The 18,533-nt window shown below is 32.8% G+C and overlaps 3 protein-coding genes across 4 annotated transcripts; 2 read left to right on the top strand and 1 right to left on the bottom strand.

Moving 5' to 3' along the window:
- The first annotated feature begins 837 nt into the window (after window positions 1-837).
- On the top strand, window positions 838-2,616 carry LOC132705639 (exosome complex component RRP45). The gene is made up of 7 exons (XM_060676373.1): window positions 838-1,036; window positions 1,088-1,182; window positions 1,233-1,455; window positions 1,507-1,727; window positions 1,775-1,996; window positions 2,079-2,383; window positions 2,476-2,616. The coding sequence occupies exons 1-7, from the start codon at window positions 962-964 to the stop codon at window positions 2,580-2,582; spliced, it is 1,248 nt and encodes a 415-aa protein (XP_060532356.1). The 5' UTR covers window positions 838-961; the 3' UTR covers window positions 2,583-2,616.
- An 88-nt stretch (window positions 2,617-2,704) lies between these two features.
- Window positions 2,705-3,788, bottom strand: LOC132705640 (histone deacetylase complex subunit SAP30 homolog). The gene is made up of 3 exons (XM_060676374.1): window positions 3,406-3,788; window positions 2,923-3,138; window positions 2,705-2,842 (listed from the first exon to the last, which is right to left on the bottom strand). The coding sequence occupies exons 1-3, from the start codon at window positions 3,574-3,576 to the stop codon at window positions 2,714-2,716; spliced, it is 516 nt and encodes a 171-aa protein (XP_060532357.1). The 5' UTR covers window positions 3,577-3,788; the 3' UTR covers window positions 2,705-2,713.
- Window positions 3,789-4,086: 298 nt separating this feature from the next.
- LOC132705236 (uncharacterized) lies at window positions 4,087-17,911 on the top strand. Of its 2 annotated transcripts, XM_060675710.1 has the most exons (9): window positions 4,087-4,115; window positions 6,986-7,212; window positions 8,114-8,213; window positions 15,008-15,343; window positions 16,892-17,123; window positions 17,267-17,366; window positions 17,443-17,532; window positions 17,583-17,738; window positions 17,788-17,911. In XM_060675710.1, the coding sequence occupies exons 1-9, from the start codon at window positions 4,103-4,105 to the stop codon at window positions 17,836-17,838; spliced, it is 1,305 nt and encodes a 434-aa protein (XP_060531693.1). In that variant the 5' UTR covers window positions 4,087-4,102; the 3' UTR covers window positions 17,839-17,911. The 2 variants fall into 2 exon arrangements, with proteins under 2 accessions (XP_060531693.1, XP_060531694.1); XM_060675711.1 differs by lacking the exons at window positions 4,087-4,115; window positions 6,986-7,212; window positions 8,114-8,213 and adding an exon at window positions 11,149-11,339.
- Window positions 17,912-18,533: the final 622 nt, after the last annotated feature.

The following is an 18,533-nucleotide window of genomic DNA, read 5'->3' as shown; positions in this document are numbered from 1 at the left end:
ATGCAATAATATGTTTAAGTAACATAAATACATTTAACTTTTTCAAAAATAATTATTAATAATAAACAGGAATTAAACAGTATACAACGCTAATTAAAATTTATAGTTTTATTATAGGTGTTTCATATACTAAAGACTTTAAATGCCCCCAAAAAAAGAAGCACATCGAATTAAGGTCTAGGGAGCAAGAGGTCCGTCCCAACCTAGTCATCCATGTTCAAATGCCTGATTCAAATACCTTAGTAGAACCAATGTAAAATGGGGCGGAGCGCCTTGTCTCCACTGCAAGAGTACCTCTTCGAGCAAAGCTGGTAGTTCCTCTTGAAGAAATTGCAAATACATTAAGCGATCCATTAAAATGAGATCCTATAAGATTATCTCTTATAATCCCTGGCCATACATTTACAGAAAATGTTAAAAATAAAATTAAAAAAAAAAAGAATTTTGACAAGCTATAATTCGGAAAATATTACGATTTCGAATTTTTGTTCATGACTTACTACCATTATTTTACCAGGTTGAATCTTTCTTCCAAGTTTCCGAACACCCTGTATACTATGTAACTATGAAGGTCGGAGGTTGTGAGTTTTCTCCTCCGCTTCGAATATTGTGAAAATCGTTATGGGTTAATGTGTATCCCATGAGTAGCTTAGCACAATAAAAAAAAATACCTACAAGAAGCATTTACCTTCATTACGTATTCGGTGGTGAATTCTGTCGTGATCATTGCATACGCAAGTTCCAAATTTGTGTATCGGTACCAATTATGGTTAAAATCTGAATAAATGTGTCGATCTGTGACGAAATTGTTTTTCTAACTTTGGCCAAAGGTGAACTGTTAACAAATTTGCCGAATGATCCTTACAAGTTCGGCCAATCGAGGTTATTAAGAAGTATCCTGCGGTTTTCGTTTAATATTTTGCGCAAAAAAAGCGGATTTTATGTTTTTTTAAAATTTAATATGTCGAATTTTAGAAAAACAGTAATTTCAAATTGCGAAAAGGAGTTCTTATTAAAAAACTTAACAAAATGGACGGTAGAGTCATTGTTTCTGTTGTTCTGCAATGTATATACAGTTTTATTTTAGAGGTTAGACGGTCGTGCCTTTGAGGAATTCCGGGACATAAAAATTGAGTTTGGAAGCGATTGGGGATGTTGTCATGTGTCCTTGGGTAAAACGAAGTATGGCTGTTATTGCTTAGTCCCGCAAAATCTGAAGGTGATATTTTTAGAACTCTTGCTCAAGTGTCTTGCGAATTGCAGTACCCGAACGCTTCTCGACCAAACGAGGGGATTTTATATATTAATTTGGAATTAAATCCAATGGCTGATCCCAATTATGAGGTTGGTCGACAATCTGATCTCTCAGCTCAATTAAATAGACTATTGGAAAAATGTATTAAAGATTCCAAAGCTGTTGATTTAGAATCATTATGCGTGAAATTGAATGAAAGGGTATTTATATGTGATATATGTTTTTTGCATATTTCAAGTGGCAAATTTTAGGTGTGGGCATTTAGAGTTGATATAAATGTTTTAAATCATGAAGGAAACATTTTAGATTGTGCTTCAATAGCAGCACTTGCGGCATTGGCCCATTTTCGAAGGCCAGACATATCATGGGATGGAGAAGAATTTAAAATTTATAGCCATAAACAAAGAGATCCAATACCCACAGTCTTACATCATTATCCAGTATGTGTTTCATTTGGAATATATAAAGAAGGGTGAGTAAAAATATTTTTTATTTTAAAAATTGATAGATTAATTTTAGGGAATTTATACTGGCAGATCCCAACCTTTTAGAGGAAGGTGTTGCTGATGCATTTTTAAGTGTTGCTTTAAATTCCTACAAGGAACTATGTGGTTTACATTTGGGTGGCAAGACTCAGTTGGCACCTGAAGTAATATTAGAGACAACACACAAAGCTGCCAAGAGAGCAAGTCACTTGGTAGAATTAATAAAAGAAGCCGTAGAAAAAGACATTGAAAAAAGGTACTGCATTTCTTTAGTAACAGTTCAATCAGAAAGAAAATTGTTCAATAAACATTAATCACCTAATTATATTGGCTTACAGACAAGCAATGCAATCTGTTGGTTTCCACACCATCGAGGTGAAACAAGCAGATATTAGTTTAGCAGATCTAAGTGTTTGCTTAGATCAGTGGAGCAGCCCCAAAAAACAAAAGAAAGGTAAAAAATCTAAAAAAGAAAATTTGCAAATAGAAGCCAAAGATAATCAAAGTGCAAAGGAACAAATAACACAGTTGGGTGCAAGTACAGCTGAACTTGTGTTTAAGGACAAGCCAAATTCATCTTGGGAGGTCATAGAGAGCGATGATGGGTCGGAAGAAGATATTGTCTGTATTGGAACTCCAAATGGTAATTATTTTCCAGATCTAATCTAAATAAAAATCTATTTAATAAACTAACAATAAAATCTACTATTTTGCCTCAAATTAAACAAATTTTAGTGGAAACTATCGATTTGGCAAATGCTGAAAGTGAAGAAGAAGATGTCGTCATCTTAAATGCTGAGAGCAAACCCAAGAAAAAGAAGAGAAGAAAACAAATCGCTTAAAATATTCAAGTTTTATTGTAAAAATTAAATTATATCTTACAAAATACTTGTTAAATTGTCAAAAATAACAATAAAATAACTTTAATTTACACAATTCTGTAAATGTTAAGTAAAATTGCAACTTCCTCCATCTAGCTTGTATCATTATTGACTCCGTTCTTTTGATCCAATTTGTTACCATTGGTCTTTACAGTGTAGATAAAGAATGTCACCACATCCTTCTCCTTTACTGGAATTGTCTTGAAATGCTTCATTAATGTCTAAAAGTAAATCTAATTTTGTGTTCTTGTCTTTTAAGGAGAGAATAATTTATAAATTGGAGTTTTAATAAACAACTTACATCTGCTAATTGTGCCTTGTTCAAGTTGGGTCGCATGGGAACCTTAAAGTGTCTTTTATACCTTCTTAGAGTATTTACTTGAAGTTGATACAGATCAACCTCAGGTACATCTGTGTCAGTCTCGTTGCTGTCATCCTCTGAATCCTTCCTTCTTCGTTTTGTTCTGGCGCACTGAATGATCATTTTGTGGAAATCACAGATGTAAATGTGTCGCGCCTGAAAAAAAAAAAATTAGTACCGGATATCCTTGTTATACTAACTCAATATTTGTGCTGGCAGTTGAAAACAATTATAATGACAAATAAAATTTATTAAAAAAATTGAATGAAAAATAGGGATCAGAGTTAAAAATTGAAATTTGTTATGGTACTATACATAAAATTATCTATGCACTTCATTCAACTATCAGTTAGTTTCTATCTGGATAACTTTTTTTCCAAATTTAAGTGAATGGCGGGCACTAGCAGAAAAAGAAATACTCACTGTGTTATCTAACAATAGATTGAGCCTCCTTTGGGTAACAGTCTTTTGAATTCTTTTGCTGTAAGATGCGTTTCCAGCGGCTTTCGGACACCTTTCGCCGTTATCAATTAAACAACAAATCTGGTCCGCAGGACCCCTGGAATCTTCTTCGCCGGTACTAAAACCGTTCATCCTTTAAAAACCGCAGTCCTGGCGATCAGATGAAGCCATTTTATCGAATTTACGCTTAAACGGAATATATTGGAATAGCACTTTAATATTAACTGAGCGCACTAAAAATACTAATCAGCATACAGCGGCTTTTTTGTTATTGAAATACAAATCTGAGACCGCGTATCTGTGACGTTTTGTTAGAAAAATTGTGTACTAATTTCCGAACGTCGGCGATTTACGTAAGTGTTCGGCCATCCCCGGTGCACAAAGCAAGCGAGTTTAATTTTACAACGTTGTCGCGATTTATTTCACTCCTTTGGCCTAATAAAAACGAACAACTTTGTTTTTTTAACATATTGGAATTCCTACTTAATGTACATAGTAGACTCCCATAGACACAAAAGCATCATCACTTCGTAGTTTTGAATTGTATCCACCCAAGGATGACAATTTATCGTGTTCGGGAAACGGCAACGTCGGAAAACCAGAGATCACGCGTAGCATTTCTTGTCAGTCGTCAACGTCACACATATGCGTAGGTAGTATGGGTATTTCAGGTAGGGAGTAGAAAAAAACAATATTTTATGCCCTTTATACCCCATTTTATGCGTCAACAAACCCTAAGCGAACCTGAAATAGAGTCGGTTAAGGCTTGCAAGTCTGAGCAGTACAGGGTGTAGGAAGAATAAGGTTATTTACCCCCTTAACTTAGAAAAAAAACGTTAAATAGAAAAGTTACATTGTTTCATGTGTATTTTTGATTTTTCATATACATAGGGATTCTTTTCATCTGGGGTAAATATCTTTTCCTTCCTCTTTTTTCCAAAATTTGTTTCATCGGTATTCTTTGTGGACAATTTCTCTGATATTTTCTTATTTCGGAAACTACAAATTTCCTGAATAGGCAGTCTTATTTAAAGTCACCTTAATTTTTAAATCCAGATTATATCTTTAGCACTTTCACTTTATAGGAAAAATTAATTAGTATTTTAGGGCATTAAAACGTAGTTTTTTACATAAAATTCAAGATTTGTCAAAAAAACTTAGATATTGGCAAAGTGAAATTTCCCTGGGAATCCAAAAAAAATGCTATGCAATATACAGGGTGGCTCATTTAAAATAAGAAAGCTTGTATTTACCACAGATGAACGGAACCCTTGTATCTATAAAAAATAAATAAAAATAAAATATAAAATAAAAAAATCTATCCTATTTAACTATCCTATTTAAATATTCTATTTAACTTATAATGAGAGACAGATTTAGATTTAGATAGTTGCGAACTATTATCCTTATTATCCTTCTTAAAGAAAATAATATTGACAAAAAACTCGTCCCCCCTTCCAACCTTTTTTGCTACAGTTAAGAGCAGTAACGATGTAGTGAGTGTAATAATAAAATTTAAGGGCACAAACAATTGCGATTGATTCTTTTTGTTCCAAATGTAAATCGAAGCATCGGGCTATTAATGAAAATATCTCATTAATTTTATTACATTAGTCATTATTTTGTATTGAGTGATTTGCTTTAGTGATCAGCATTCATTAACAGTTCCGCAATAAGGAACATTAAATACGAAAAAGTCAAGCAAAAATTTTCAGCAAAAAAAAATGCTTAGCTATTATGAGTGCTTTTTTTACCCTACGGTTCTGGATCAAACCCCAAACGTGTCACTAAATTATTAATTTCCTTTCAACGGATTTGGATTTCTTACTTTGATTTGTGACGAAATGTATCAAATTGGTAAAACCTCTTCATTTTTTTACACATTGAAATTAAATTAGCGATGAAAAAATTTAAAGTTTGTTCGTTGGTCACGAAAGCGTTGACGGCGTCCATGTTAACGGGAAGTCTTCTGCACCTAATCTTTTCTCTAAAGAGTAAGTTTTTCAAATCGCATTATTTTCTTTCCTTCAGCGTTTATTATTGTCCGTCAATACGCAATATAATAAATTCTCCACGAAAAGTATCCTTTGCTATTACTTTATGATAGTTATTTTTTTATTTATTTATTGTAAGAATTTGCATGTTACGTGGAACAGAGAACACTTTTATGTAAAGAATTATTGAACTACTGAAAAATTGCATTTTAAATAATTATTTTTTATTGCATCAAATGTATTAGGTATTAGCTATTACACATAAATATAAGGGGCAATTAGATAATATAGTGATCCTAGTATGGTAGAAATTGATGAGCCTTGGAGAATCGTGCATGCTTCTAAATTTCAAAAGTAATCTGTACTTTAACGTTATTTACAAATCTTCTGGATTCCTCCTGCATCGATTGTTGATGCACTGAACTTGCTGACGTTTCGGCAATCATCCTGCTTCTTCTGAGCTTAACTTAATTAAATATCAACTTAAATTTCTACTAACTGACTGGCTTATTTCAAGAAAAATAAATGTTTATTTATAAATACTAATTATAACAATAGACGATAGAGTTGGGAAAAAAACCCATTCATACATGCGATCACAAAGGATAATCTAAATAACAATGTTTCATATGGCAAAAACAACAAAAATATTATTAATACTTTAAATAATAACAGGACAACTAAATATTGCTTGTAGTCATCCTTCACTTAGAAAAATAAGAATATTGTTCAACAAAAAATAGTACTCAATTATACAAAGCTTAATATTAGGCAATAACTTTGATTGACCTTAGCCTCCGACTTTTAAATTTCATGTCATAGATTAAAAGCAAAGAGTACTGAGTATCATTTTTATGTTCTCTAAATAGCTGCAGCCATTTGAGAGCTTTCTAGGCAGGCATCAATTTTACCGATTTAGCAGTATTTGCCTGCACTATAAAACTATTACCAACACAGAATAATAGAGTCACAGAACAATGTAACAAAAAACGAGACTTGCACATGGGCGGAACTAGCCGGTGTGCAAGTTGAGGCAAATATATGCGATACTATTAAACATTTTACCGAATGAAGCTAATTATTCTTTTTATATTTAAATTTATTACTTTTGAGGATATATTATTTGTTACCAAAACAAAAAGTTTATTAGCTTTGTAAATTTTTATTTCTTCATTTGTTTTTATTAATATTGTTCTTCTAAAGACCGTTTCATTTTTTTTTGTCTGATGTTAGAGTTATCTATTAATCGGGAACCCTTTTTAATGTCATGAGGTAAAATATTAAGTTCGCTGAAACAGTTTTTTTTATATTTAGTAAACGTGAGGTTGTACGAATTGGGAATTCACGCCTAGCATTTTATACGATATTTTTTGAGAAACAAGTGTTTTTGCCATTTGTCCCTCGATCATGAGATTCATTCGTTAAATTATATGATTACATGATTTCATTAGCTTTAAAAGTTTTAAACGTTTACTGTTTCTCGTAAAAAGATAGTAGAAATACATAATTTAAAAAATAATTCCTAAAACGACTGTCCTCCTTTTCAGATAAGAATCGTGATTTGATAGATTCAGATTTCGTTGCGGGATATGGAAAACCGCCAAACTGGGATGTACACGTAAAAAGAACTAATCGGTTTTCATTGTGCTGCCTCACATACTGTTTGGTTGGGGTCGCAGCACACTATATAGTTGACATCACTGACACCAACTGCAAGCAGCTAAAGAAAAAGGAAGGCCTAGATGAAATGTGCAATTTAATTACTCACGTTTGGGTACCTAGCGAATATTAGTAGCAAATAGAATATTTAATTTCGCGTACAGATTTTAAAATTGATTATGAATTGACGTTTTGTTGCAAAAGGATTTAAGTTCATTATAGTCTCGGTCTAATGCTAGCTTCATTTTATTGAAACTATATACATAATATTTTAATAATTTGAAGATAAAAAAGCTTAAATATATAGTATAATGCATCAAAAATTTGTATTTGGTTTTCCTTGGGATTAATAATTTCAGTTTAGTACATAGATTTCAAAATATGAAACTTATTACAAAATTGAAAGGGTATGGATACATAAGTATTTATTAATAAAATAAATAGGAACCCTGAAGATGATTTTCCGGAATATTTTGCAATCCGCGCATCAAAAAATTCTGAATTTTGTTGTTCTTAAATAGGATGAAATGAAAAGACATTCTATTTGTTTATGACTGTGGTTAAGGAGTATCTGGGGTAACCGCTGTTGTTTTTTTGTCTGTAGAATGCCTTATTTTTTGAAAGAAATAACTGAATATTTAATTACAGCACCCTGTATATATTGTACATAATATAACATTTCCCGAAAGGATGTTTACGGGTCCATTTGAAAAAATGCTATATTAGATAAAACTAGTGCGGAGTTGAAGTACATTTTGCTTTTTACCCAATGTATATGTGGCCTAGTGGTCGTCCCGGCAACTCAGCAAATATGCGTCATGTATTTGGAAACTTCCGAGATGGTTGTATTAAAAATTGACTATCTCAAATCTTTGTTCGAAAATGCATTTGAAGGGGGCGTTCTGGAGCAGAAAAGTTGTATCGAATTTTGTATAGAATATCATAAAGAAATATTGCGGTGCAAGTTATTAATATAGAGATTTTTATACGATAAGTGTGCTTGAAATGTGTTTTAGGATAACGACAAATTTAAGAAAAGCGGTAAAAGCTACGTCAGAACATATGCCGCCAATCTCAGCGATCGGTATTGCCTGCCTGTGCAATCAATTGCAAAAGGTAATTACGTTTAATTTTGATCAGTGATCTGTGATCAGTGTCGGAAATGTTTGTTGATTTCTTATGTCCAATAAAGCGTAATCACACCCTATAAAAGCAAATCGACCCATAAATTAAATTATATATGCCTGATCTTTATTAAGCATTTGATTCTTGAGCATAGTAATAGCACATAAATGTAACCTACATGCTCTTGGTTTTGCAGTTTTGCATTTGGACTAACAAGTTTACGAAAGTTCAAATTATTTTTTAATTCGATAATGTGATAAAATGCATTTTAGTTTTTTATACAAAATGATTTATTGCATTACCTGTTCATTCATCCTATACGTTTACTTGTAATTCGTATGTCTCTCTATTTACAATTTTTTTTTGAATTTAAGAAAGTTTATACAGAAAGGACATGTATTAAATAATTCTCAGGCGTTTACTGTTTAAAATTGTTATTGCCAATAGCCGAGATTATTAAAGAAAATACCAGTATGGCTGGTCTATTTTATTACAATCAAAAAATCAGCTAAACTTTTCTGAAATATACCTTACTTGTGATGATGGACTGACTTTAAGACATATAAGGCCGGAGTGTTACTTTTAACTGTCGCTTGGTTCGTGACTCTGGTGTTCGTATGCTACGCCGGACAAAAACTTCAGGACAAGGTATCTATGCTCAAGATTTACCTGTTTTGAGTAAACGCGGTTGTTCTTATTTGCATTTAGAGTCTATCAATATCGGATGCTGTATTTCAATCGAAATGGTATAAAGCAAACCTCAGTGGCCTAAAGGCGGTGCATATCATATTGATGCGATGCCAGAAACCTATCGTCGTGGAAACTTTTCCTGCCGGTCGCGTTAACTTCAATCTTTACTTAATGGCAAGTATAAGGAGTAGTTTACAATGGTTCAAGTTACAAAAAAAGAATCAGATTTTTAAGATCTGACACTCACTTAGCCACGCCAGAATTGTAATATATGGTGTACCACAAGGTATGGTCCTATGTCCCTTAATATTTATCTCATATGCCAATACACTTCGGAAAGCGGTGGTTTAAAATTGTGGTTTGATTTTAATATTAAAGATGAGATCAAATTAAGTATGTGGGTATAATATTGGATCCACATTTGAGACGGAACGTGCAGGAAAACTTCGTACTTAATGAAGTGCTGATGCATGATCTCTAGATTTAACGTAACGTAACGTATGTTCACTTTTGATAATTCCAAGCGTATTCCAAAGGTAGGTTCTTAAAATTATATATCCGAAACTATATATCTATCGTACTAATTTGTTCTATTCCAAATCGCAAATTCTTGTTGTATCAGTTGCTTTTTTAGAAATTAGCTTTTAGGGCTTGCAAAAAAAGACATTTTCTGAAGAGATGTAGCCATAATTACTTTATACATCGTGAACGATATAAGGTACATATTTAATTCCGAAAGATATCCAAGAACTCACAAATATAAAGGCATATCAAAATGCAGCAAAAATTTGACGTTAAATGCAAAAATATATATTATAGAATAGAATTAAATAATTTTGACGGATGCGACATTATTTTTTTACAAATCTGACGGTATTCACCAGCATGTGACAATGAAACTTGCAAATAGACATAGTTTGTAGTACTAGAACTGGTTCCTGGAAATATTAAAATTAAAATACTTAAATAGTCTTTTGTATGTTTATTTTTTTAATCTCTGGTATTCATAAAATAAACACGTATTATATTTTAATTGATTGATGTTTTTTCAGATTATCAGATATATAAATAGGTAGTACAAACTTCGTAGTGTTTATTTAGCATCTTTGTAACTTAATACTAAGTAGTTAGTAGCGATGATACAAATTCGTAATAGTTTACGTTAATTGAAATGTATACAATCGACTTACGAGGAAATTCGTTTTAAACTAAATTAATGGAGGTTTGCCTTATTCGCTTATTCCTTTTATGTGGTTGTCATGATTAAAGAGTTAGGAGTACACACCGTTAAAAATATATATCTACCAGGACCGGACATATTACTTCTCGTATTACCTAATACACAAGATAGTCAATTCCTTGCTTTGAATACGAGATGGGCAATGATATCTACTTATTACAAATTTTGATCATCTACCACATGATTTTGGGTAAACATCCGCTTTCCCAATATTAAATTCTTAGAATTATTTCAAGCTAAGCTTTGTTAAGTTAAGAATGTTTTTGTGGTTAAGGCGGCTTCAAGATGCAACCCCAAATCCATCTTTTCCATAAATAATACGACAAAAATATACTTATTAGCTTCTATTTTTACACTTTGCCGATTAGAATCAATCCACAACACTTTGCTAAGTAATCTTGATATTGCAACAAAATGAATCACTAATAATTATTGCCATACATGTGCAATATAACTAAGAAGTTCAAACGTATTAAAACTGTATTGTGTCAATAAGGGTTTTACTTTAATCAAATTCAGAATAATAAATATATCAACAACCATAAAAATTTAAAAGCAACGTTGTTCTTTTAAATAAGCATGTATTAACAACAAATTAAACTCTATTACTACTAATTTTAGAAAACTAGAAAAAATATTTGTCTGACTTGTAGAGCGGCTGACGAGCGCCTGATTTACCGCAATTTTCTAAAATGCTCTTTGTGCATAAAATCCTGCGTGGATCGCAGCGCTCCACCCATTTCAAGAATTTGCTGAAACATATTTTATCATGGATTGAACTTGTTGAAATGTTGTTATTACAATAATAATTAAAATTATCTGATAGACGGGACATGTCCCATATATACGATGTATCTAACTGAAAATAAGAATCAATATTTTTTTATGCATTACGGACCTGTTACACGTAATCGGTCGCTTAATAAAGCACGGCGATACATTTTTATTTTGTAAATAGTAAATCGTCACCATTTTATTGAAAACAATAGCAGAACACAGAATGTACCCGATTAAAAAGGGGGCAGCGCTGTACTACGTTCTGACGATGTTTAACTGTCTAAGCTATTATCCTACTGAAAAGGAAAAGAAGGCAAAGTTTAAATTTTATGCGGTATCCTCCTGCATTAGGATACTTACCGCTGTCATGTGGGTGGGAAGCATCGTACATTTCTGCGTGTCACTAAAAAGTAAGGTTTGTTCGATTGTTTTAGTTTTTATAATACTATAGAAAGTATATAAATTGTAATGGTATGTTAGATGATATGTATTTCATATATGATTATGCACGAAGTTGGTTAAACGAGCAGATCACAACAAAACAAAAAACTGCTGCTTTGCGTACTCTGGATAAGTTTTTAACCGGTATTTCAAAGTAGATATTAGAAAAGCATATTTAAAACCTAATATACTAGTCTTTAAAAAAGAAAAAAAATATGCGATGTATCAACAAAGGAAAAGAGTTTAAAAAAATAAATTTTTACAGGATTTTATCCAAAAAAAAATCTTTAAAAATTATATTGATATTGTATATAGTGATGATAAAAAATTTCACAAATAAATAAAACATTTGGCAAAAAAATTATTCAGAGATTTCGTTTTTATTTTTTTTCTGGTGTTATTGAAAATGATATAGAAAAAAATAACCTCGATTTTTCGTTTCCTCTTTTTGAGAGCTCTACGACATAGCATTGAGAGATTTTAAGTACGACGTTTCGATTCTGCGAAATCATCGTATAGTATAAACATTTTTGCAAATTAACTACAAATCTTAAGCAGTGTGGTGCGTTTATAAAACCAGTTTTATCTACAAATAAACCCTGCAATGAAGACAAAGTAAATAATGTATTTTTAGATGTAACTGAAAATCCGGAAACGTTTGTTGTCTGATAAATAGAACATACAACTGGAATACTGCTCATTTAATTTTGAGAAAACAAAAATTTCATCATCATGTCCTCTGACCTGGTGATGAAAAAAGGCGAAGAACATTTTGCGAAGTCCTTACTATTCTGGAAACATACTTTCGTTGCAAAAAATGTTATAGATGCATTTGAAACGACGCTTTAAATCAATAAGAGGAATTGGTGTTCAACATGGCGATTAAAACGAATGTTTTAAAAGTCAGGCGCAAATGTTAGGTTCGGGATATGCAAAATTTATATCATATCCGCCTTAAGTGTAACAAGTTTACCGCATTCAAGGCCTCTATATTATCTAATATAAGTAAAAATTACAATGCATCATTATTTTGACATAAATGTCCAAGATTCTCTAGAGGCTGAATATTTAATTTATCATTTTGGATTTGCATCGCTCCCAAACAAAAAGTTACTGATTCATAATTTATGGCCAAAATGGAGTTGTATACGAAACAATTCTACTGCAATTACCGAATAATTATATATATCAACGAGTATTTATAATATATAATTGTTATTAGTCAGGCGTCAGATGACGCTAGGATTCTTAACTGTGTCTCATATTCAGTTATTATTTCCTAGAAAAGCGAGATATTCTCGAGGAAGTACGGTACCCATTCTAGTATGGATAGTTCCTCGGGCTGAATGGATTTAGATCTTAGTACTCTTAGTCGGCTGTTCCCTAGTGGTACGTAGCTGGTTGGAGTTTCCTCCTTTTCTAAATACTGTAAATATGTGCTGTCGTCGCCCACCTCGATGATGTGAAGGTGCTTTCTATTAGATAGCGGTGTCCTGTTAGAACGCCTACCAGAGTTTGTAGCCGCGTGCCCTGAGACAGAGCGTTCACTCCATGTCTTGAGGCTTATAAGGTCTTACAATTAGAACCCTCGATCGCCTCCCGATAAACTCTCTCAATGTAGATAGAATTGCCTCCCGTGCCATTAACTCAGCTCGCTTTTTAGCGTACTGTAGAGCGACACGAGATTGACAGAATTATATTCCGAGAGTCTTGCAAATGTATCTCGGTAGTCGACTAGCAATCCCGTGTACACTTTAACGAAGCTCGACTGTAGCTGCAAATATAGGTATAGTTGTCAGAGTACCCAGTATCGAGTCCTAGATATCTGGCATTGGCTATATCGCGTGATGTATTGCTGAACGGAATATAGGAAATCCCATGTAAATTTTTTGGCTCCCCTGTACATTTTATAGCAAAGTTGTAAGATAACTTTTTGAAGGGGCCGGTATGATTAACTCATGTGCCGAGTTTGAATACATTTTAATAAGCCAATCTTCAGTTATTAAATTAAATATGATAGCAAAATTTGAAAATTGTTATTGTTTAGGTATAAATCAAACACCGGTAAAACACATGTTTACAACTACAACACGAAACAGTAACAATATTTTTATTTGTGTTTGTTATACGTTATTAAACGCACTTTAATTAAAGTTAAATACGCAATATTCGATTGAAGAAGAAGTAAGTATAAGTAAGTGGTAGTAGGCAGGAAACAGTCTATGAGCAGTGTCTGAAATGTTTTCAGTTTATTTTCCTGCTAAAACTATACCTTCGATTTCAACAATTAAGTTTATTATTACCCAATTCCAAAGGCACCGTAATAAATAACTGCAAAAGTTCAGCTGAAAATGCCTATAATAGAGCATTAAAAAAAAACACTAATGAAAGGCCATGAAGAAAGAAGAGAAGGATTTGATGAATGTACATTCACACTCAACAACGAATCAAATGTTCAAAACTATCTTCAAAAAATAAATGTTATAGTGGGAATTTGCGGACATCATATTAATAGGCCATTTGTTATAGACACAGCAGAAACCTGTTTGAACTTATTACAAAATAAAATTGAACCCGAAGTAGAAGAAGTTGCTCGCCAAGATCGGGAGATCTGGTACCACATGGATGGTTGTGCCGCCTATTTGGGAAATACTTTTAATGGGAATGTTATTGGCCCAAGGTGCCGAATTCTTTGGTCACCCAAGTCACCTGATCTCTCGCCGCACGACTTCTTTTTGTGTGGCGATTTGAAAATTGCTATCTATAAAAATGTTAAATATGAAAATCTTAACCATTCACAAAACGGTATTTGCTTAGAATGTGACAGGATTTCACATTATCAACTAAACAATTCTAGAAATGAATTTTATGATCGCTTAAGATATTGTTTAACTGTTAATGGAAAGTTGTTTGAATATTTAATAAAAAAATAAAGTTTATTTAAAAAATGTTTCTTTTCAGCAATATTTCGTATTTTTCATATAATTATTATAATTATTAATTATTTTTAATAAAAGACTTAAGGGTCAAATGTATAGTCGTTCCTTGGAGCTTCCTCGTTGCTTAAATAGTCCTTTAAATTAAATTCGTTCCAAGAACGCTTTAAGGGACATCGAGGTCTTAAGAAACGAGTTTGAGTTTGATCCTAAGAAAAACATAATGATATACCCACATACTTAGTTTTGGTTACTTAATATGTCATTGTCCAGCTTGACGTCGTCAAGTTTTGTAAATGATGTAAGAAAAATATTCGCTGGAGTTTGTTGTATTAACCTTTTTCAATTTTGCCATCAATAGCTGAAGATTGGCTTCGTAAATTTTATTCAAACTCGGCACTTGAGTTATCCACACCGGCCCCTTCAAAAAGTTATATGACAACTTGGCCATAAAATGTACAGGGGAGCTACCTAAAAATTTACATTGGAGTTTCTATGTTCCGTTCGTGAATGCATTACCCTGTATAAACCAGATAGACCTCAGAATTTAATTATAATATTAATAATAATCGAAACTGGTTTTAAAGGTTATTCCTTTTAAATTACTATTTCAAGAACTGCGCAAACTGGTGGTGGGGATAAAGAATATGGTTAATTAAAAAAGGAATAAGCTTGATTGTTTTGTTTCTTTCACATTGCAGATGGCGTTTATGCCTTGATTGTGGAGGACCTCATCTTCGTGACCGGGGTGTCAACTTCGATGATAACTTGCCTGCTCTTCTGGATTAATCACGATAATTGGTCTAATGTGTTTCTTGACGTTACCAATTGCCAAAATTTTGGAAAACCGTCAGGATTTGACGATCGCATCAAAGCGCTGAATTCGATGTCCTTGTACGGATTTATTTATTGTTGCTCTGGTATCTTTGTCTATATGACGTTCAAGCTAACTGACGAGGAATGCGAGAATCTCAACCAGAAGCAAGGGTTGTCTGAAATATGCAACCTCGTCGCACCGCTCTGGTTGCCTAGCTCTGGTAATTCTATCCGTTATCGTAAATATAATTGCGACATGGTAATAATAATAGTTATAGCACAGCTAGGTCTGTTACTTCTAAACATAAATGTGTTTATCTAACTCTAATAGCGGCGTTTCTATACGTGTTTGCCTTAGATTTGAACTTGAGATTGTTCCACAGTTTTGCCAATTTAACTAGAGAAAGGATTCTAGCTATCCAGAACTGAAATTGACTGCATAACTGGTGTACTAGTTGTATAATATCATGAAACGCTTTAAAAGTGTCAATTAAGAAGACAATTTTTGTTAGTTCTTGGTATTATTAAGCTTCTATTTATTAGACGGACCTGTCGAATTAATTTTCTTTTTGTACTTTTGTAAGGAATGACTCGTGGTAACGCCCTGTTTTATTTATAATTTAGCCAGATTTTTTATTCGTGTTGTCCGCATAGGCGGTCACCATAAAAAGTGTTATCCCTTCCCTAAAAAGCGAAGGCTTCCCCCAAAATCGTCGTTTTTTTTCGTGTTCTTTCCAATAAACTTGGAATAATCGTTTCACTTATTTTCGAACAAATTTTTTTATAAAACGGACATTCAAGATCAACTTATAGATAAACATTTCTGAAAGCCAAATTTTTAATTTAATTATTTTATAATAATATATAATGTTCTATCTATTCTATCCTTTTCGAGAAAACAACGTTCATCAAATCCGATGTCAGGGATATTATCAAGTCATACGAACTTCAGATTTCTGAGCTGCAAACAGCTTATTTTCGTTTTATGACAATATTTTTTATTTTACACTTGAGCTTCAAACTTTCATTGTATTCCATATTGCGTCGCAGATTTCTCTCGCCGTTTTCTGAATCGAGGTTTCTCACCTCATTGCTAGATGACGCCAGGCCTCCTCTTTCATCTATTCGAAATTATATCATTTTTATGTGAGATCTAAGATTACAACCTATAGACGGGGAACTATTCTCATAAAAATTGCCCGGGTTTTGATTACCGTTTGACTCGATCTCTTCTTCTATTAAGTAGCCTGTTTACAATGTCTATTTTGTTATTTGATTTTCTATTCGATTTTTAAAGTGTATGTATTTGTATCTTCACACGATTAGATTTTAGATTTGACAACACCTATTCTGCTAAAGTTTTGGAAACTACGTGGATCCTCTATTTAGAGCTCGTCTAATACCAAATTTAATTTGCATGACAATGTCCTGCATTATTTCGTGTCAGGAGTCATTTTCTGTTTCTGCGGCTCTCATTTTTATATTTTATTTTTCATTTTTACAGTTTTCCGAACTTAAAAACGCAATAACAAAAGTAAAAGTTAATAAACTTTTCAATGAATTAACAGCAATTTTTCGTTTGATTAATTGTTGTAAGTGAAAAGTACCTTTTTTGAGACTAATTACTAACAAACATACGACTAAATGTTACAAGTAGGGTTTTAAAAAACGGCATTAAGTCGAGTATAAAATTAGTTAATGGTAAACACAGTTTGAGTAAAAACCTTTCATTTTAAATAATATAAGGATATGGTGAACTTTCGTTTCAGTTACCATCACCCGCGTTAAAAAATTCGTCATCATAGGAGTTCAAATTTTATGCAGTTTATATTATATACCAACTTCTGCAACGATATCTTTTATGATATGGGTGACGTCAGAGATCCTTCACATACGAATCCTCCATCTCAAAGAACTCATAAAGGTCACGTTCGACGGAGATGAGGCAACGGCTAAGCGACGGCTCCGATTTTGCGTTCGATATCACGTGGAAATTATCAGGTATCTGCTTGAGAAGAGTTTCAGTGGAAATATTATATACACGGTGCGCCAATATCGCGCACAGCACAAGCCAGGAAAAGATATCATTTTTAAACAAATTTTCAATGGTTACAAAGCTAATTATTTCAATATCGCATTTTTAGAATCTGCTATAATTTTCAACGATCAATGTACGCAACGGTTGGGCATGTAGCTAGTTCGTCGGGGCTGGTTCTAGCTTGTTTGGGCAATCAGCTACTAAAGGTAAGAAAATTATAAATCACCTTTCTTTCCATAGTTTCGTTTACTAAGGTGCTTTTTAATAATAGCTTGTTTTAAGACACACAACTTTGGAATTTTGATATTAATGGTAGGATGGATGGTTGGTCTCTTCATACTTTGTTACATTGGACAAGATATTAAAATCCTGGTGAGTTGCACGTAATATTCGTCCGTGTGATTTATTAGGTCGCGATTTAGACTTTATCTATCGGCGATGCTTTTCTCGAATCTAATTGGTTCAAAGGAGACACCAAAGATAAAAAGATCCTCCAGATAGCTCTGATGAGGACTCAGAAACCGATTCTCGTGAAAACTTTTCTCAGTGGCGTTTACGGATACGAGCTATACTTTATGGTAAATATTCGCAGTTTAGTTGCGTCACGTTAAATAGTGCTTTTTCCAGATCGTAAAAGCGTCCTATTCGTACCTGACATTGATTTACAGGTCCACATAAACTGCATTTTGAGCAGCCATTACTCCCGGACAAATGTTTTATTTTAAATATGCGCATCGCATTCGTTATAAATGGCTTGTTTCGATATAACTTATAGCTTTGTTATTTGTGTATGCTAAATAAAGCAATATTATGATCATAAGAGTTTATTTATTTCAAATTATATGCGTATTCACAAAAGATTCGGAATATTATATGCGCTAATCAGTAAGAAAATTTATTTATTCATTGTTAAAAATCGTGTTCCAAAACAAGGGTCCGTAGCGAATTCAGTCATATGGTATAATATTTCAATACAAAGTTAAATTAAGTAGAAATATTAGTAATTAAGTGATCGCTTAAAACAAAGGAGGTGAAAAAAGTAAAAATAAAAACTACGATTAAATCCATCCATTCATCCTGACAAAAGCTCTAATCTGAAGGATGTTACCATTTGCTAAGCTTTGTTCAGCTTTTTTGCATGCATCTGAAATCCCGGGCTCGGGATCAAGCTTGTGGAGGGCATAAGAAAAATAAATGGTAAAAAATTTCGAATGTGTATTACAGAGTAATTTTCTGTAGAATTTATTTCAAAAGTGTTATTATTGTAGGTCAAGTAGAGGTGAAACTTATTATTTGTTCCGATTTGAGCCACTAAACTATCAGTGTATGTTGGGTTACGGGTTATCAGCTTAATAAGTAAGAAAATGTAACAT

The sequence above is a fragment of the Cylas formicarius genome, unplaced genomic scaffold (assembly GCF_029955315.1).
Source record: "Cylas formicarius isolate icCylForm1 unplaced genomic scaffold, icCylForm1.1 PGA_scaffold_7__23_contigs__length_41026272, whole genome shotgun sequence".
Lineage (NCBI taxonomy): Eukaryota > Metazoa > Arthropoda > Insecta > Coleoptera > Brentidae > Cylas > Cylas formicarius.
Note: the sequence above shows the minus strand (reverse complement) of the source record. Positions and strands in the feature narration are given on the sequence as shown.

Coding starts and splice junctions, on each gene's coding strand:
- LOC132705639 (XM_060676373.1), top strand. CDS start 962: ATGTCGAATTTTAGAAAAACAGTAATTTCAAATTGCGAAAAGGAGTTC. Junction 1,037..1,087: donor AAAACTTAACAAAATGGACG/GTAGAGTCATTG, acceptor GTTTTATTTTAG/AGGTTAGACGGTCGTGCCTT. Junction 1,183..1,232: donor GTGTCCTTGGGTAAAACGAA/GTATGGCTGTTA, acceptor TGATATTTTTAG/AACTCTTGCTCAAGTGTCTT.
- LOC132705640 (XM_060676374.1), bottom strand. CDS start 3,576: ATGAACGGTTTTAGTACCGGCGAAGAAGATTCCAGGGGTCCTGCGGAC. Junction 3,139..3,405: donor ATCTATTGTTAGATAACACA/GTGAGTATTTCT, acceptor TTTTTTTTTCAG/GCGCGACACATTTACATCTG. Junction 2,843..2,922: donor ACAAGGCACAATTAGCAGAT/GTAAGTTGTTTA, acceptor ATTTACTTTTAG/ACATTAATGAAGCATTTCAA.
- LOC132705236 (XM_060675710.1), top strand. Junction 15,344..16,891: donor GCTCTGGTTGCCTAGCTCTG/GTAATTCTATCC, acceptor CTTTCGTTTCAG/TTACCATCACCCGCGTTAAA. Junction 17,533..17,582: donor GACAAGATATTAAAATCCTG/GTGAGTTGCACG, acceptor GTCGCGATTTAG/ACTTTATCTATCGGCGATGC.